Below are 14078 nucleotides of genomic sequence, written 5' to 3'. Positions count from 1 at the left end.
TTTCTAGAAAAATAATAAAATATTCCATGCAAGTCAAGTTTCTTAAATTAAATTGATATTGAAGAGATCCACAGTGATTGCCACCTCCAGCCTTGCTGTAATATTGTACTGTCCATCGTATTTATAAATAACCCATTTAAAAATGTAAGTAAAGGCAAAAAATAATGTTTATGGCAGTGCCTCAATTATAGTCATTACCACAACATGTAGGAAGAGCTATATCTTGCTCCAGTGATTCTGGGGTTCTGTATTTGCAGGAGCTTACTGCTTTGCAAAGGATCTCTGCACCTTACTAAGTTGTCATTGGGAAACACAAGGGCATAGAAACATTTTGAATGCAATGGGCTAAATAATTACCCTGCTTCTAAAACACTTAAATACCAAAATCACACACCTGGCATTGCTGAACTTCACTTTAGCAAGTCAGATGTTTGTATATGAGACTATCCATCTGGTCATTGCTGAAAACATATGCTACGGGAACAAATTCTGATCCCTGTTATCTCTGTGTATATCTGGAAGAAGTCTATTGATTTCAACAGGCTTTCTAGTGAGATTTATTCCTGAATAACAGGGCAAAATTTGGGTCATGTTTTATTTCCAAGATAAGTGGTCCTGTGGACTTCAGTACTGTTCCATGCTGGCTGCAACTAAGGCATGGCACAGCTCAGATAAGTGTCCTGAAAGCAGAAGTGCTCCTTGACATTTGAGCTCATGGGGTTTTTACTGCCATCCTCCTCTCCAGCTTCTGCAGGCTGACTGTGAATGGTCATTAAGCTGCTGTTTTATAAAAACAGACTAGTGTTACGAAGACATCAATAAGCACTTAGTTCAGAAACAATACTACAATTTTTTTTCATTGGTGATTTTTGGGGAGTGGGTAAATTGCATGATGAAGCTCTGAAGTAGAGTATCAGCTGGGCTTCCAGTTCAGTCCCTTGTGAAACTGGGTACACTTGAGAAGCTGCTGTGCTGCCTTTTCTGTGAAGCACATTAAAGATCTTGGATGATATTTGCCAAGCTCCAATGCCTTTAGATGTAACCTTGCTAAAAACACCCTGTTCTGAAATTGCTGTGTGACATTGTACAGTCTTCACCTCGATGAAAAAGAAAATATGTAGTCCAGACATCCAGAGAGCCCTGAGCAGTGTGTCAAGGCATAGCTGTCAGCAAAGGTTGAAACAGCTGTATATCCAGAAGAAATACACTCTGAAAATAGCTTGCAAATTAATTTCCTTCAGCAGCTGGCACTATTTCTGTAGGTGGTACAAGGTTGTTTTTATCTTAAGTGGTGATGCAAAGTTACTTGTATATATTTGTGTATGGATGTTAGAGGACTTTCTGAGGGACAGTGTATTCAACGGGTCACTGAGGGTAGCTCAGATAGGATTGCCTGCAGGCATTAACGTTATTTCTTAAGTGTCATGAACACCGTAAATGTTGACTGCAGAAATAAGGAGGTTCTTTGTGAAAACATATAGTAAAAACAAAGATTGTCTTCACACTAGGGAGCCTACAGCGAATTACCTGACACTCAGCCTATTTTTTAAGAGTCTGAAGCTAAGCTTCTGTGCTCAAAAATGCTAGTCATGATATTAGTGACATAATCGTTCACACACAAAGCTCAAGAGCTTTGCTATTGACAGAATAGATTAATAATAAAAAAAAGAAGTGCTGTTTTTCTCTATTAATTAGAGAGCCACTTTACACTTCTGGATCATTTTTTGTAAAATTACTTGAAATCCAGCTTTATTTAAATCACTAACCACTGCCCAGTCTTAGTTTGTGTTTTTGGCTCCTGCAGAAGTGGTGGGAGCGAAGGAAAAGGATATGAGAGTTCATTGACCGAATGAAATGGAGAAATTGGCTGTGCAAGGAGGAAAATAACATACTGAAGAAAAAAAAAAAAGCAAGGTCATCTTATAGCAAGGTCAGAACATTCTCTTTGAGGGATCTGTCTGACAGTGATGTAAAGGACAAATACTCGCAAGGAATACTGAAATCTAAGTGCAGACTACATGTACCACCCAGCGACTTCTTATAGCAAGACTAAAGACTTGGTGTTTTTATCTTGGGAGAGGTTTTATTTTTTGGTTGGTTGGTTCTCCTGGACAGTGTCTTTCAACATGGCAAAACTTGTCTGCTGCTTTGCGTGACACAAACACGGCAGGGCATGGGGGGAGTAATCAATTGAACAAAAATGAAGATCTATATTTTTAAACTGCAGCTTATATTAAAAGACACAACTATATGGGGGCCAGAGTACAAAAAAGGTTTCTGTCTCTAAAAAGTATGGTAGAGAACTCTTGTCCCCATTTTTTTTCTTTTAAATAGAGGATGGAATGGCCAGTCATACAGATGTTGGTGGCTGCATTAAGGGCCAAGAATGTATCCTCCTACCTACTGTTCCCTCAGCAGTAGATTTCTGGGGTGATATACTCATTGTAATTGCTTTGAAAAAGTGCTTTCTTTGTGTCAGAGGCCAGAAAATAATAAAATTAAAGATTTATGCCTTCAAGAGTATGCCTTAGCATTTAACCCACAGGCAGTCCCTTGAGGTCTAGGTTCAGCAGAGACTTTCAGCAGCTAAAGCATCAGCCAGGGCAGGAATGAGTCTGGAACAGAATATAAGCAAATGAGGACTGCCTGAAATATTCATGGTGTACCTGGGACAACAGTATCAATGCTGAAGTCTCTGGCATTTGCATCTCTCTCTGTTGTTCTCTCCCTTGCAATCTTGCAATGTCTTTTTTTTTTTTCTTCTGTGTCTCCAGTTTGGGACATGAAGTTGTTCAAAAAGAATTAAAACTTCCACTGAGTGTATTAATACCACACTTTGAATTATTCTTTTACATAAAATGTTGCACTTGATCTTCTTTATGGCATTACTATACATGGTAATTCTTCTCCAGCCTGTGAAAAGTTGTGCTACCCCCAACGAATCTGTCTGAAAGTGTTGTTAGCTCTTTAGGACCAGGGCAGGCATGTTGGTAAGGCCATGAACAAAGAGGAAATAGTCTGGTTTTGAATATGACCTTCCATGCTCTTCGTCACCAAACTCCTCTTCCATTTGCTCATAAGCTTTAACACTAATTTGGCCAAAATACGGCATGTGAATGCATGCATCATGGGGGGCTCTGGAGTCACTATGCTGCAGCAGCAGCTTAAGAGGGAGGCACAAATTCTGCTTCCTGAGCTTGGAAGTGCTCACCTCTGTTTATAATGTGTGTGGTACCGCTCTTGTGTATTTACAGCTTCTCTTAATGGATTACATAAAGGCTGGGTTATATAAAGCTCTAGGCACAGCACTGATAATGGTAGAGACCAACTTGATCCCGCATGAATGAAAAGGACAAAATAAGGATGAAAAACTTGGTCAGGGTCAGCGTCAGCTGGTGGCTGAGCCACAGGAGGAATCCAGGTGTCCTGATGCACTGTCTGGTGCATTTCTACTAGGCTATGATATGGGTGTTGTGCAGATAATGGGGTAAAATAAAAAGGATGACATGCTATCTGGACTGAAAGCCAGCTCCTTTTCAGCACTAAATGGATAGCAAAATCCTGTAACAATGCAGTGAGACAGTTGTCTATGATGTAGACGTTTGTGCTATGGTTGGTACTTTTTAATACACAAAAGAAAACACCATGCAGAATCATCTTGAAACACGTATTAATTTTCCCATAAGTCAAGTGCATTTTTGTCATTTTACTATTCATTGTGTATTTATTGGTTTGTTTTCATACCGTGCCAAGGACGTAAGTCTTATCAGAGTACCTGGTGTTGTTGTACAATTTTTACCACAATTTTGTAGTGGGGTTGTACCCTCCCTTTTGTTTTGGAAGATATTCTAGAATCTGAACAAAAACTCAGTCTTTCTTCTGTTTTTTGTTTTAAATGCAGACTTTGATATTTCAATGGCAACAATGCTTTCTAGGACCACCAACCTGGTGCTCATCAATTTGAGCAGAAATAGGACTTCTGCATTGCTTTTCACTGAGATTTGTTTGGGATTAAGCAAACCAGAGAAAGGTGTCTAAAAATGATACTGTGGTAACTGAGTCATCTGAGGATGTCTCTTTGATCATGTGTTCCCCACAGAGAGACATGTGAGGCCACGTTGTAGGTGTCCCTTAGAGTTCTGAGGTTCAAAAACCTGTGTCCTGAAATAGTCCATGACTCACCTGTATCTGCAACACTTGCCCTTGTGACTGCAGGATTTTATTATTTTAATGCCCTTCTAACACAGCTGCCAGCAATGCTTCTCCAGGGCTTCTCATTTGTTCAAAATGCAGCTGTCTGCTTCCTCGCTAAAGTCAGCAACTGTGCCTGCCTTGCTATTACACTGACAGATTGCCTTTAAGTTGTCCCTTTGTTTTTTGCAGACCTCACTGGATATGCTACGTGTCTTTGTTTTTCTCTGAGCCTTGAACTCTGAGATTTGCATTCCACCAATCTCAGAATAGTAAAGATCCTAATGCTGCATTTTAGTGTAGAAAAAAATGTATTTGTCTTCTGTTGCTTCTCAGAAATTAATTTCCGTTCAACAACTATCTTGGTGTATTCTCTACTCTCTGGCTTTTACATTCTTTTCCCTCTTTTGACATTGAGGATTACTGCATAATGTCCTGCTGAATATGCATGAAGCTTAAATGTAAAACTTTTGTTGTTCACACCCTATGCAATTTCACAGAGAGGAGATATAAAAATGCAGTCATTACATTTCATAATGGCACTGTACACTGGAATAGTCCTTCAAAACAGACGCATGAAGTAACCAGTACTGTTGGTTTAGAAGATGAGGCCATGGGAATCAAATTTAACTTAAGCTTCCAAGAAGATAACTCCAAATGTGGTAATAGATGCTGTCTTCAGTCTAGGTACTTGATGAATTCTGGAAGTGTTTTATACTGAGAAAGATTCAAGGTAATTTTGGAAGATGTAGCTCTTCAGGAGAAACAAAGTACTTCTGTTGTATTTTGATTGACTGGATAGCAGTCTGAGGCTTGATTTAAAGAGGAATCTGCAATTTCCTATCTTAGGGCAGGAAAGACTTCACTGATTCAATAAACATTAGCCTTGAACGTTCAGTACTTGAACAGATGATGGACATGGTCATGTAGCCTTTTAGGTTTTAACACCATGCAAAGTGAATACCAGAAATGCTCACCACTTTTCATGCTTTCTTTGTTTCCTGTATGCAGTTCAATTCCTGCATGTTTTTACAGAAGCTTGGGAGTGCCTCAGGCTCCTTAGTTCCTAGACTGTTAGCAGGAAAAGCATATCGATACTGCCAAGCGTTTGAATAGGCTTGAATTCCAAGTTTAAAACAGGAATGTCGAATGCCAAACTTGGCAGGGTTTGGGAGTTTGGAGGTAAAGCCCTGAACTGAACTGCTCTTGAGGAGGTTGGCATTATCGTATGAGTTTGACTAAAACCCATCATTCAAATGGCTACTAGATGCCCATGTCCTGCAGAGCAGGAACCTAATTAATTCCTAATTAAAATTCTGACTATAACCTGAGAGAAGATGGGCCAGAACTATTTTCTTTCTAACTTTTCTTAGTGTCTCTGCTACATGTCTGTTTCATTTACTTTTACAGAGTCTGTTCAGAGGCAGAGCAGGTGGGTGGCAGTCTTGGGAGCCCAGACATGCATTTTGTATGTAAACGTTTCCAAGTGAGCAGGATTATTTCTTGCTTCATGGTTCTACTGCAGAAGTTCCTCTGCCTATTTTTCTCTTTAGGAAGAGGAGGGAAAAACTGCTTGACACACAACTGAAAGACACTTGCTTTGATGGTGATATCCCACTTGCAGAGGATACTGGAGCAGATTGAGAGACTGACCATACCAGCTCTACTTTGAACATGCTACTTGTTTCTTAGAGTGCAAATAACGTCCTGAGGGGCGACATATCTACAATGGTAGCTCTCCATCTCTTCGCCACAAGGACAGGCATGCTGAAAATAGAATCCTCAGAGCGGAAAAGTGAGAGACCATGATTGTAACTGCTCCGAGCCACCTCAAACCATACATGAGAAGTATAAAACTGAAACATATGCTCAGCTGCTGGTACCAGCTGTTACATTCATTATAGTAATTGCTACCATTAGCGTGCTATTAATATTTCTCTTACGAACTTGTAAAAGAAACCACATGAAAATGGAAAGTCTGCTCCATCTGCAACCATTTTGGTTCTTTGTGGGTCAAGTCATATAATCAACAGTTTCTAGCTAGACCTCACCTCCTGTGATAAGGCTGGTCTGCTCCTAGTTATTAGTGTCATAATGGATGACATGGACGTTGCTGTTGGAAATGGTTCTTAGGAGAAGAAATTTTGTTTCTCCAAGTTGTTAATCAAATTTCCGTTATGTGCCGGAGGAGTAAGACAGCATGTAAATTTGGAATGGCAAAGGTATAGTTGTTAAATGATCTGCTAGTCTATTGCAGAAAAATTCTAATCCTTTGCAACATGCTGGAGGAAGTTTTCAGGACTTTTTCAGCATTTGGTATAGATCTGTACAACCTGGAGACCCTGGGACAGACAGGGAATGCTGATACAATGAGTAGCCTTTTACCAGCTGGACTGTGCGTTACTAGGTCTGAAGAGCTGGCATAGCCTGCATTGGAGGCAGCCTGCTAAATCATTCTCGGATACTGGCATTGGTGTGAATCTGAGGCAGTGTCATTCTGACAGTTGTGAAGTGCTCCTGTATTAGCTCTTCATCACCAGCATTTTCCTGAAATGGCTTTGTTGTGGGCCAGGATTTGACCCTATGATTCTTTTTTTTTTTTCTTTAATTGCATGTCCCCTATTTGTACTCTATTTTGGGAGGAAATTCTCATGTATTAAAGTGCATGTATTAAAGAGTCAGCCTCTTTCAGTTTGAGTGTTAATGCTGCTCACAAGTAGCTTGAAAAAAAACTTCATTTTTTTTTTTTTAACATAAACTATTAGAATGGAGAATGTTGCTGATTCCACCTGGAGTACTGCATCCAGGTCTGGGTTCTGCAGCACAAGAAAGATGTGGACCTGTCAGAGCTGATCCAGATAAGGGCCATGAAGATGATCAGAGGGCTGCAGCCCCTCACCTATGAAGAAAGGCTGAGAGAGCTGGGATTGTTTATCCTGGAGAAGAGAAGGCTCCAGGGAGACCTCTCTGCAACCTTTCAGTACTTAAAGGGGGCTTATGAAAACAATGGAGAGCAACTTTTTACGTGGGCATACAGTGATAGGACAAGGGGGAATGGTTTTCAAGTAAAAGAAGGGAGATTTGCATTAGATGTTAGGAGGAAGCTCTTCACTGTGAGGGTGGTGAGGCACTGGCACGGGTTGCCCAGAGAAGCTGTGGATGCCCCATCCCTGGAGGAGTTCAAGGCCAGACTGGATGGGGCTTTAGGCAGCTTGGTCTGGTGGGAGGTGTCTTTGCCCATGGCAGGAGGTTGGAATGTGATCTAAACAACACTTATCCATCCAAATAGTGAATACTGCTGCTGAGAAAGTAGTTAATCTATCTCATTCATCTCAGAAGAACATGCAAAGCACCGGAAAACTTTTCCATATTGATGTTTTGTGGTCTGATCCACTTTCAACTGTTATGGAAAGTATGATTAATCAAAAGTATATTGGTGGTAAAAGTTAATTATTTAGCAATCAATAAATGACTAAAGATCAGTTGAGTACTGATGCTGCACGCATATAGCTATAATATATATTATTTCATGGTAACTTATGCACTCAGTCATTGCCGCACATTAAATACTTCCATGGAAATCAGCTGGATTTCTTATATGTTTGGTCCACATTACTGCTTGCTTTCTCAGCACTTTCGGACTCTCATGAGACAGAGTCCAAAGCCTCAGCACTTGTGATTTTGTAAGCCTGTTGATCTGCAGGGAAAATACTTTCAGTGCTCCCTGTTGTAGAGAAAATGTTAAAAACCACAATGCTAAAGCTGAAATCCAATGGTCAGCTCAAAACAGACTGGATTTACTTGGGAACAGTATGACTTTTTTTTAAGCCAGTTCTGCAGCATTGGAGAAGTGTGGTGTGATTTCTGAATGGATGGAATCCTCAGTGCAGGTGCCATTTTTCCCAGAGCCTCCCAAACTCCTCTGAAGAACGTAACCCCTTCTCTGTGGTAGTCTGAGCCAACTTCAGGCCAGAATCCTTGAAAAGGCTCTAAGGAGAGCAGAGAGATGGGCTGAGCCTCTGCCCCCAGGAGGCTGCAAGGGTAGGTGAAATACTCTATGAAGTCTTCTACATGCCTTCTTATAAATGCATGGAAAGTTGCAGGTCTGCCCCCAAAGGACAATTTCGCCATGTGTCCTCTAAACACATGGTCTGGCTTCATGGAGAGTGGTGGGAGGAGAGGAATGTGCTGTGTCTAAAGGAAGGTGTTGCATTTCTACTTCAATGCATTGAGTTTTTTTTTTTTCTTTCTTGAGATGTTGCTGCCTGCTTAGACAGCGGCTTCTTGCAAAAGCAGGTGTTTCTTCCTGCACTGATAGGTATCCATTCCGTCTTTAGCTGTACAGCGGGCAGAGCTACTGTCTTGCTGGAGCGTGTGAAAGTGCTGTTCTCGTGCTCTCTGCACACCATTCTCACTGCCTGGAGCGAAAAGGAAAGGGAAGCTGGTTCTGTGAGTTATCTTCATCATTATTCTGGATTTCCCCTTCACCCTCATCTAGCATCAGCTTGTCCACCCTCTAGGCTCAGTGAGAGGGAACTTGTTTGCCCATCAGATAACCTAACTCTGATACAAATCTCATGCATCAGAAGCAGAGGAAGGTTATACTCTCAAAGTGAACTCCAGCCCAGGACCAGCAAAGGCTCAACTACAAAATTTGTCCTAGCCAAAAACCCATCACTTCAAGGAGAGGGAAGATATAAAATTTGATGGATTTGGAATGAAAGAGCAGCTTATTCCAGAAATGTCATATATAGCACTGATTGAAGGAACAAGGTTTGAGGGAGATCTTGGTTAAGTTTTAGCAGCTCATCATTAATACTGCATCTGTCATGTTTTATGATGATTTATGTAGTATTACAGAAATAATGGACCAAGCCCTTAGTTGCTGTAAATCTTCATCGCTCCAGCTCAGTGAAGTTTTGCTCATCCCTTTGGAAATTCTGACGTTGATTTGCAGTTCTTATTGTTAGAGACAATATCTTCCATGCTTCCATAGGTTTTGCAGTATGTATTTCAAGCAAGGTAGACAATGTTGTTAAATCCATCTGAATACAGAGCTTTCTCCATGGATTAATAAAATGAAGCTTTATTTATGAACATTGAAGAGGTCTTGTTATGGTGTTAGCTCTTAGCATTGCAGCTCTCCCAGCAATAATGTAATTTGATGTTTATGCTGCAACAGGAAATCCAAATCTACTAATTCCCAAGTTGCATCCCTTACATGTGAACGACTACTCATAAATCTATCTTTTTGTGTCTCTTTCCCACTGATATCCAAGCAGTGTCTTGTGATCTGAGAGACATTGATCCAATGACAATCTGTTGACTAGCAAAATGCTGTTTGATAGAACTTCCACGTCACTTTCCTCAGTATCTTTGCATCCAACTTCTTACAGTTTGTTGATTTTGACTTTCAGGGCACTCCATGCTTGAAATGCAAAAGGACAGAGCCGCAGCCAGAGAGCCACTGCTTGGTCTCCTTGGGGACAGCAGCCTGCCTCGGCAGAGAGTAAGGGCAGCAAACTGACTTGCTGGTGGGATCTGGAGAGAAAAAGGCTACGGACTGTTATGCTGGGTGGGCTATGGAAATTGAAGTTTATGAGATCGTTTTGACTGTGAGTAAAGGGGGGAAAATTCAAGTGTCCGCAGATTTGGCCTAAAGGAAAGACCTGAACAAGTAATGGTGTGACCTGCCAGCCATTCTTTCAAGTAGATCATGCAGCTTTTAAATCCAAAGCCTCTGTGCTTGCAATCTTAGACAAGGAAATTTAAAAGCTTTGGGCTTGAAATCTGATTTAAATTTAAATCATAATTGATTTTTTTTCTCATTTTGATTTTATGAACAGATGGGCTATAGCTAGCAGTTGCCCTTGAGGAGTCTCTAAAAATGTAGTTCTGTGAACTGTTTCCCTGAAGATTGATACAGCTGCTATTTCTTCAGCTATCTCTGAATCATCCTCAATTACAGTATGTCTTTATAAAATAATTACAGGTTTTATCCAAGAACTGAGCCTGACTCTGTATTTTTCATAGAACACTTACGTAGGGTAGGTTAGCAAAAGAGATGGTTTTACCCAACCAAGTTTTCAATTATTTAGCTTTGAACTTTTATTCTCTTATTTGATGTTTTGCTACCATGCAGCAGCTATGTTCTGTTGGAAGTGAAATTGAAAAGATTTTGGCTACTCTATTCATCTCTTTACACTTACTAATTTGTCTGCCAGAGTAAATCGCACACGAAACAAATGTTCAGATGAAGCTATTGAGACTTAAACTAATAAATAAATGATGATATTGCCCTGGAACATTTCTCTTTGTTCGAAAGTCAGGCCACTCATTCTCTTTCCCTCTGCATGTATAATGTGGAAATACTTTGTAAGGAAAAAAAGTTTTAAATACGTGATGAGAATAGATTAAATAAAAGTATATGGCTTCGTCTTTGGATGACAGCATCACAAGGGCTGGATGATATCCACATAGAATTGTCATCCAGAGGTGCAAATACAGGTTAGTTCATTAAGCCCTTGCCTCTCTGTTTCTCCAGAAATATCTTTGTCAACATCTTTGTAAGTGATGAGTATGTTGCAGTAGGCTGGGCAGTAAATGAAACCACTGAGGCAGCCAGTCATCCCGGCAAGACAGTTCCTCAGACATGAAGGCTGGTGAGACTCTTCCTTCAGTACCCTAAGATGTGGGAGGTTGGTTATGTTTTGTAAACGAAAGATTTTGTTCCCCCCTATGCTCTCAATTTTTGCTACTACTCAGGATACCTTTTATCCATGGCAGAGAGTCAATGTTTCTTCTAAAGAAACATAAGGAATTGCAGAGCCATACAGCTTGCACATGCTTTTACATAATGGCACAGGAGGGACTTGTTCCTCTTTTCAGATGAGTTAGCCAAGTTATAGATTATCAGAAGTGTTGTCAGTAAAACAGATTTTCACCTCTGTAGAAGTTAAATCTCCATCTTTGTTTTCTCTGCTATTTTGATGCACGTAACCTGTAATATGCACTGCTATGGAAGACTGCATGTATTAATCTTTCATCTAGAGGAATTTTCTGCATGAATGTCACTGAAATGAAGTATGGAAGGAATCTAAATCCTAACTTGTCTTCAGTCCAGTGCTGGTAAACTATGTAACAGTCAGCAGCTTGGCTGTTCTTTGGGGATACGATTAAACCGCTACATTCACTTTGATTTACTCAAGTAAGTTTTATTCCTCTATCTCAGATTGCAGGTTGATTGAATGATTCTCACTTAGGGCTGAAAACTTTGCATTAGACATTGTGCTGTTTTTTCTTGGAATTCTTTGCTGAAGATGTCTTTTGTTGTTACGAGACAAATGAGTGAAATTCCTTGAGCCCATGAGGACTGGCTGGTTAAGTGACAAATGTTCCTCTGATGGGCAACAGTATGTTCAGTACCTCAAGACTAAATACTCGCTTTATGTGATACTCACTTTAGTGACCTGGCCTTCTTAAAAATCCTACAGATTTTAACTTAAACTACATTGCCGGAGTGTTTTTGCTTGCAAATTCAGCTTAGTGTAAACTGATGTGGATTTTTTTCCGTGTTTGCTATTTGTTTTTTTTGGGTTAGTAACGCAGAGCTCTCCACCCAGATAATGGCACTGCTAGGTGCAACAAGTGCATCATGAGCCTGTACTGCACCATAATTTGACCACCTCGTGTGTTTACACTGTAAACATTGCATAAGGAAAGAGACCCAAGGGTGAAGTGACTTGTTCAAAATCAGGTAATCAGGGTCTGAACTCAGAATTTTGTTCTGTTGAAACTCAATCTCATGCTGGTTTCTTGGTGTGCTGCCTCTTTGGATGCTTTGCTTTCTTGCCTGGAGTTCTCCTGTTCTTCAGGGGCTACAGGTGTTTGTAACGCTACCTTTGTTCATGAATATTTTCTTTTAAATAAAGGGGCAATAGATTGCTTCAGGGATGCAGCTGATCACAGGATAGGAAATGTAACTTCAAGCATCTCTGGAAATAACTGTGATGCTGAAAACCTGTTGTTTTTCAAGATAAATATATTTAATCATTTCTATTACTGAAAATGTCAATTGGGACAGATGTGCATCTCCCTTTGTACCTGCTTAGGATTCTTTTCATGTCAGTGGGGAATTAATATAACTTTATATATATGACACAAATCGTTGAGTGGTAGGTGTTAAAAGAACCCAGAGTCTCCATTTTGTGTTTGGTCAATGTGTGTCTGTGTCAGGTAAGCAAGCAAGACTATTTGTACTACTTTGTACATTTTACGACTGCTGTAGAGAAGGAGGAATACGGGGAATATGCTCAGAGGAAGCTATTTAACTGCCACTCTAAAGCCTGTGCTGGATAGTGAAGCCTGTTAAACAGGATGTCAATACAAAAACCTAAAATTTTTCCACTATTCTTTTCTGATTTACAGTTAAGTCAGAGGTGTGGTTTCAATGGAAATGATATCAACTGATTCTTACAAATACTTGAATTAATGAACACTTTTCTTTAACCGTGCAGATTTGGATTTAATTGCAAATAATCAAAAATTGTATCAAGGAAAGTCAGCACTTAGTGACATTTGGAAAACATGGTAAAATGTTTAAGGCTGGCTAGTCTGATTGTGTTTTCCTCCTCTCAGCTCTACCTTGATCTTATGAGGTTGACTATAGAATAAATATGCATAAATACTTTGACCAGTTCCAATGGATTTCTGGAAATGTCTACTTATTGTCAATTACTTTTTTCCAGAATAAAATTCGTGTCTGAGCCACAGACTGTCCTACAATATCCTATCTCAGTGTAATAATGCATGTAGATCCGTTGGAGAGTCTGTGCACAAAGTGAGTAGTAAAGGGGGAAAAATCAAACTCTAACTACTATCTGACAGCTAGGGCATATGGCAGGGAAATGCATAACCTCCAGGAACAGAGCTCTGATATTTTCAGTACAATTTAGCATGGTAGTATCTGTTTCTACAGATGGATTTGTTTTTAAAAGAAGATTTGATGTCAACTCTGCCATTCAGAAAAATGTGCAGTATCTATTTCCTTTCAAGTGTTGCTTATTTACTATATGGCTGGTATGTTCTGTCAACAAAATTGATTGCTATCAAGTGCTAAGAATTTGGTAACAAGAAGAAAAGTATCAGTAATCACCTGCTGCTGCCCCTTCAGGTACTGCGTACCTTTGCGTATTTTTATTGTGACCTCATTTCGAATTGACTGACTTACTCCAATAACCCGTTACAATACATGATATTTCTTGAGGCTTTTCATTGTAGTAGAATTGTTGTATTTTTGTTAGTTGTTTTAGTTTTGCTTTGTTTTCCAGCCTGCTGACATATGGAACTTTTGCATGTACTTTATCTGACTGGATTTAGTCTATTATCTTCAACTCTGTCTTCTAGACCTGACTCTCCTTTTTTTTTTTTTAAATGATATATATTTTCTTCCCTTCTGTTTGTTTTTCGCTCTTCTTCCACGTCAGTTTACCTGTTACCCTTTAGTGAACTTTTTCAGTGTTTTCTAGATTGGCTGCATTTTTCTTTTTTTTCTCCTTGACTTCATTTTCTTCTGCAAGTCTTAGTTTCACTTTGAGGCTTCTATATAAAGGCCAAGTCTTATTGTTAACTGGGTTTGCTTGAGAGTTAAATTGGAAGACATGCTGAGGCACAGAAGGGAGTTTCTCTAGGTCTTTGAGTCAGTGTGTCTCTACACATCTCTTTGCTCCTGCAGTACAATATACCACTGTTTGTTAACACGCTGTTATATTACCACCTTATTAATGTACAGGAAGATGGTGTAGACAAGAATCAATAAATAGCAAATGTCAGAATGAGGAAACTGTTCCAGCAGTTCCATAGGAAGAAATGGTGCTTTTTGCAAAGTG

The 14078-nt window shown here is 39.8% G+C and overlaps 1 protein-coding gene and 1 long non-coding RNA gene across 14 annotated transcripts in view; one reads left to right on the top strand and one right to left on the bottom strand.

Annotated features, from left to right (window-relative positions):
- The window catches only part of TUB (TUB bipartite transcription factor), a 148152-nt gene that overhangs the window by 62385 nt on the left and 71689 nt on the right, over positions 1 to 14078 (top strand). For 7 of the 11 annotated variants that reach the window (XM_080595841.1, XM_080595842.1, XM_080595840.1 and 4 more), the window contains exon 2: positions 9609 to 9700. The exons of the other annotated variants lie outside the window; for them this stretch is intronic. In XM_080595841.1, the coding sequence (XP_080451967.1) occupies positions 9609 to 9700 (92 nt within the window). The remainder of the gene's footprint in view (positions 1 to 9608; positions 9701 to 14078) is intronic. 11 annotated transcript variants of the gene reach the window in all.
- Positions 1 to 14078, bottom strand: part of LOC308196645 — an 89377-nt gene that overhangs the window by 66201 nt on the left and 9098 nt on the right. The window lies entirely within an intron of this gene.

The sequence above is a fragment of the Anser brachyrhynchus genome (genome assembly GCF_964034855.1).
Source record: "Anser brachyrhynchus genome assembly, chromosome: 5".
NCBI lineage: Eukaryota > Metazoa > Chordata > Aves > Anseriformes > Anatidae > Anser > Anser brachyrhynchus.
Note: the sequence above shows the minus strand (reverse complement) of the source record. Positions and strands in the feature narration are given on the sequence as shown.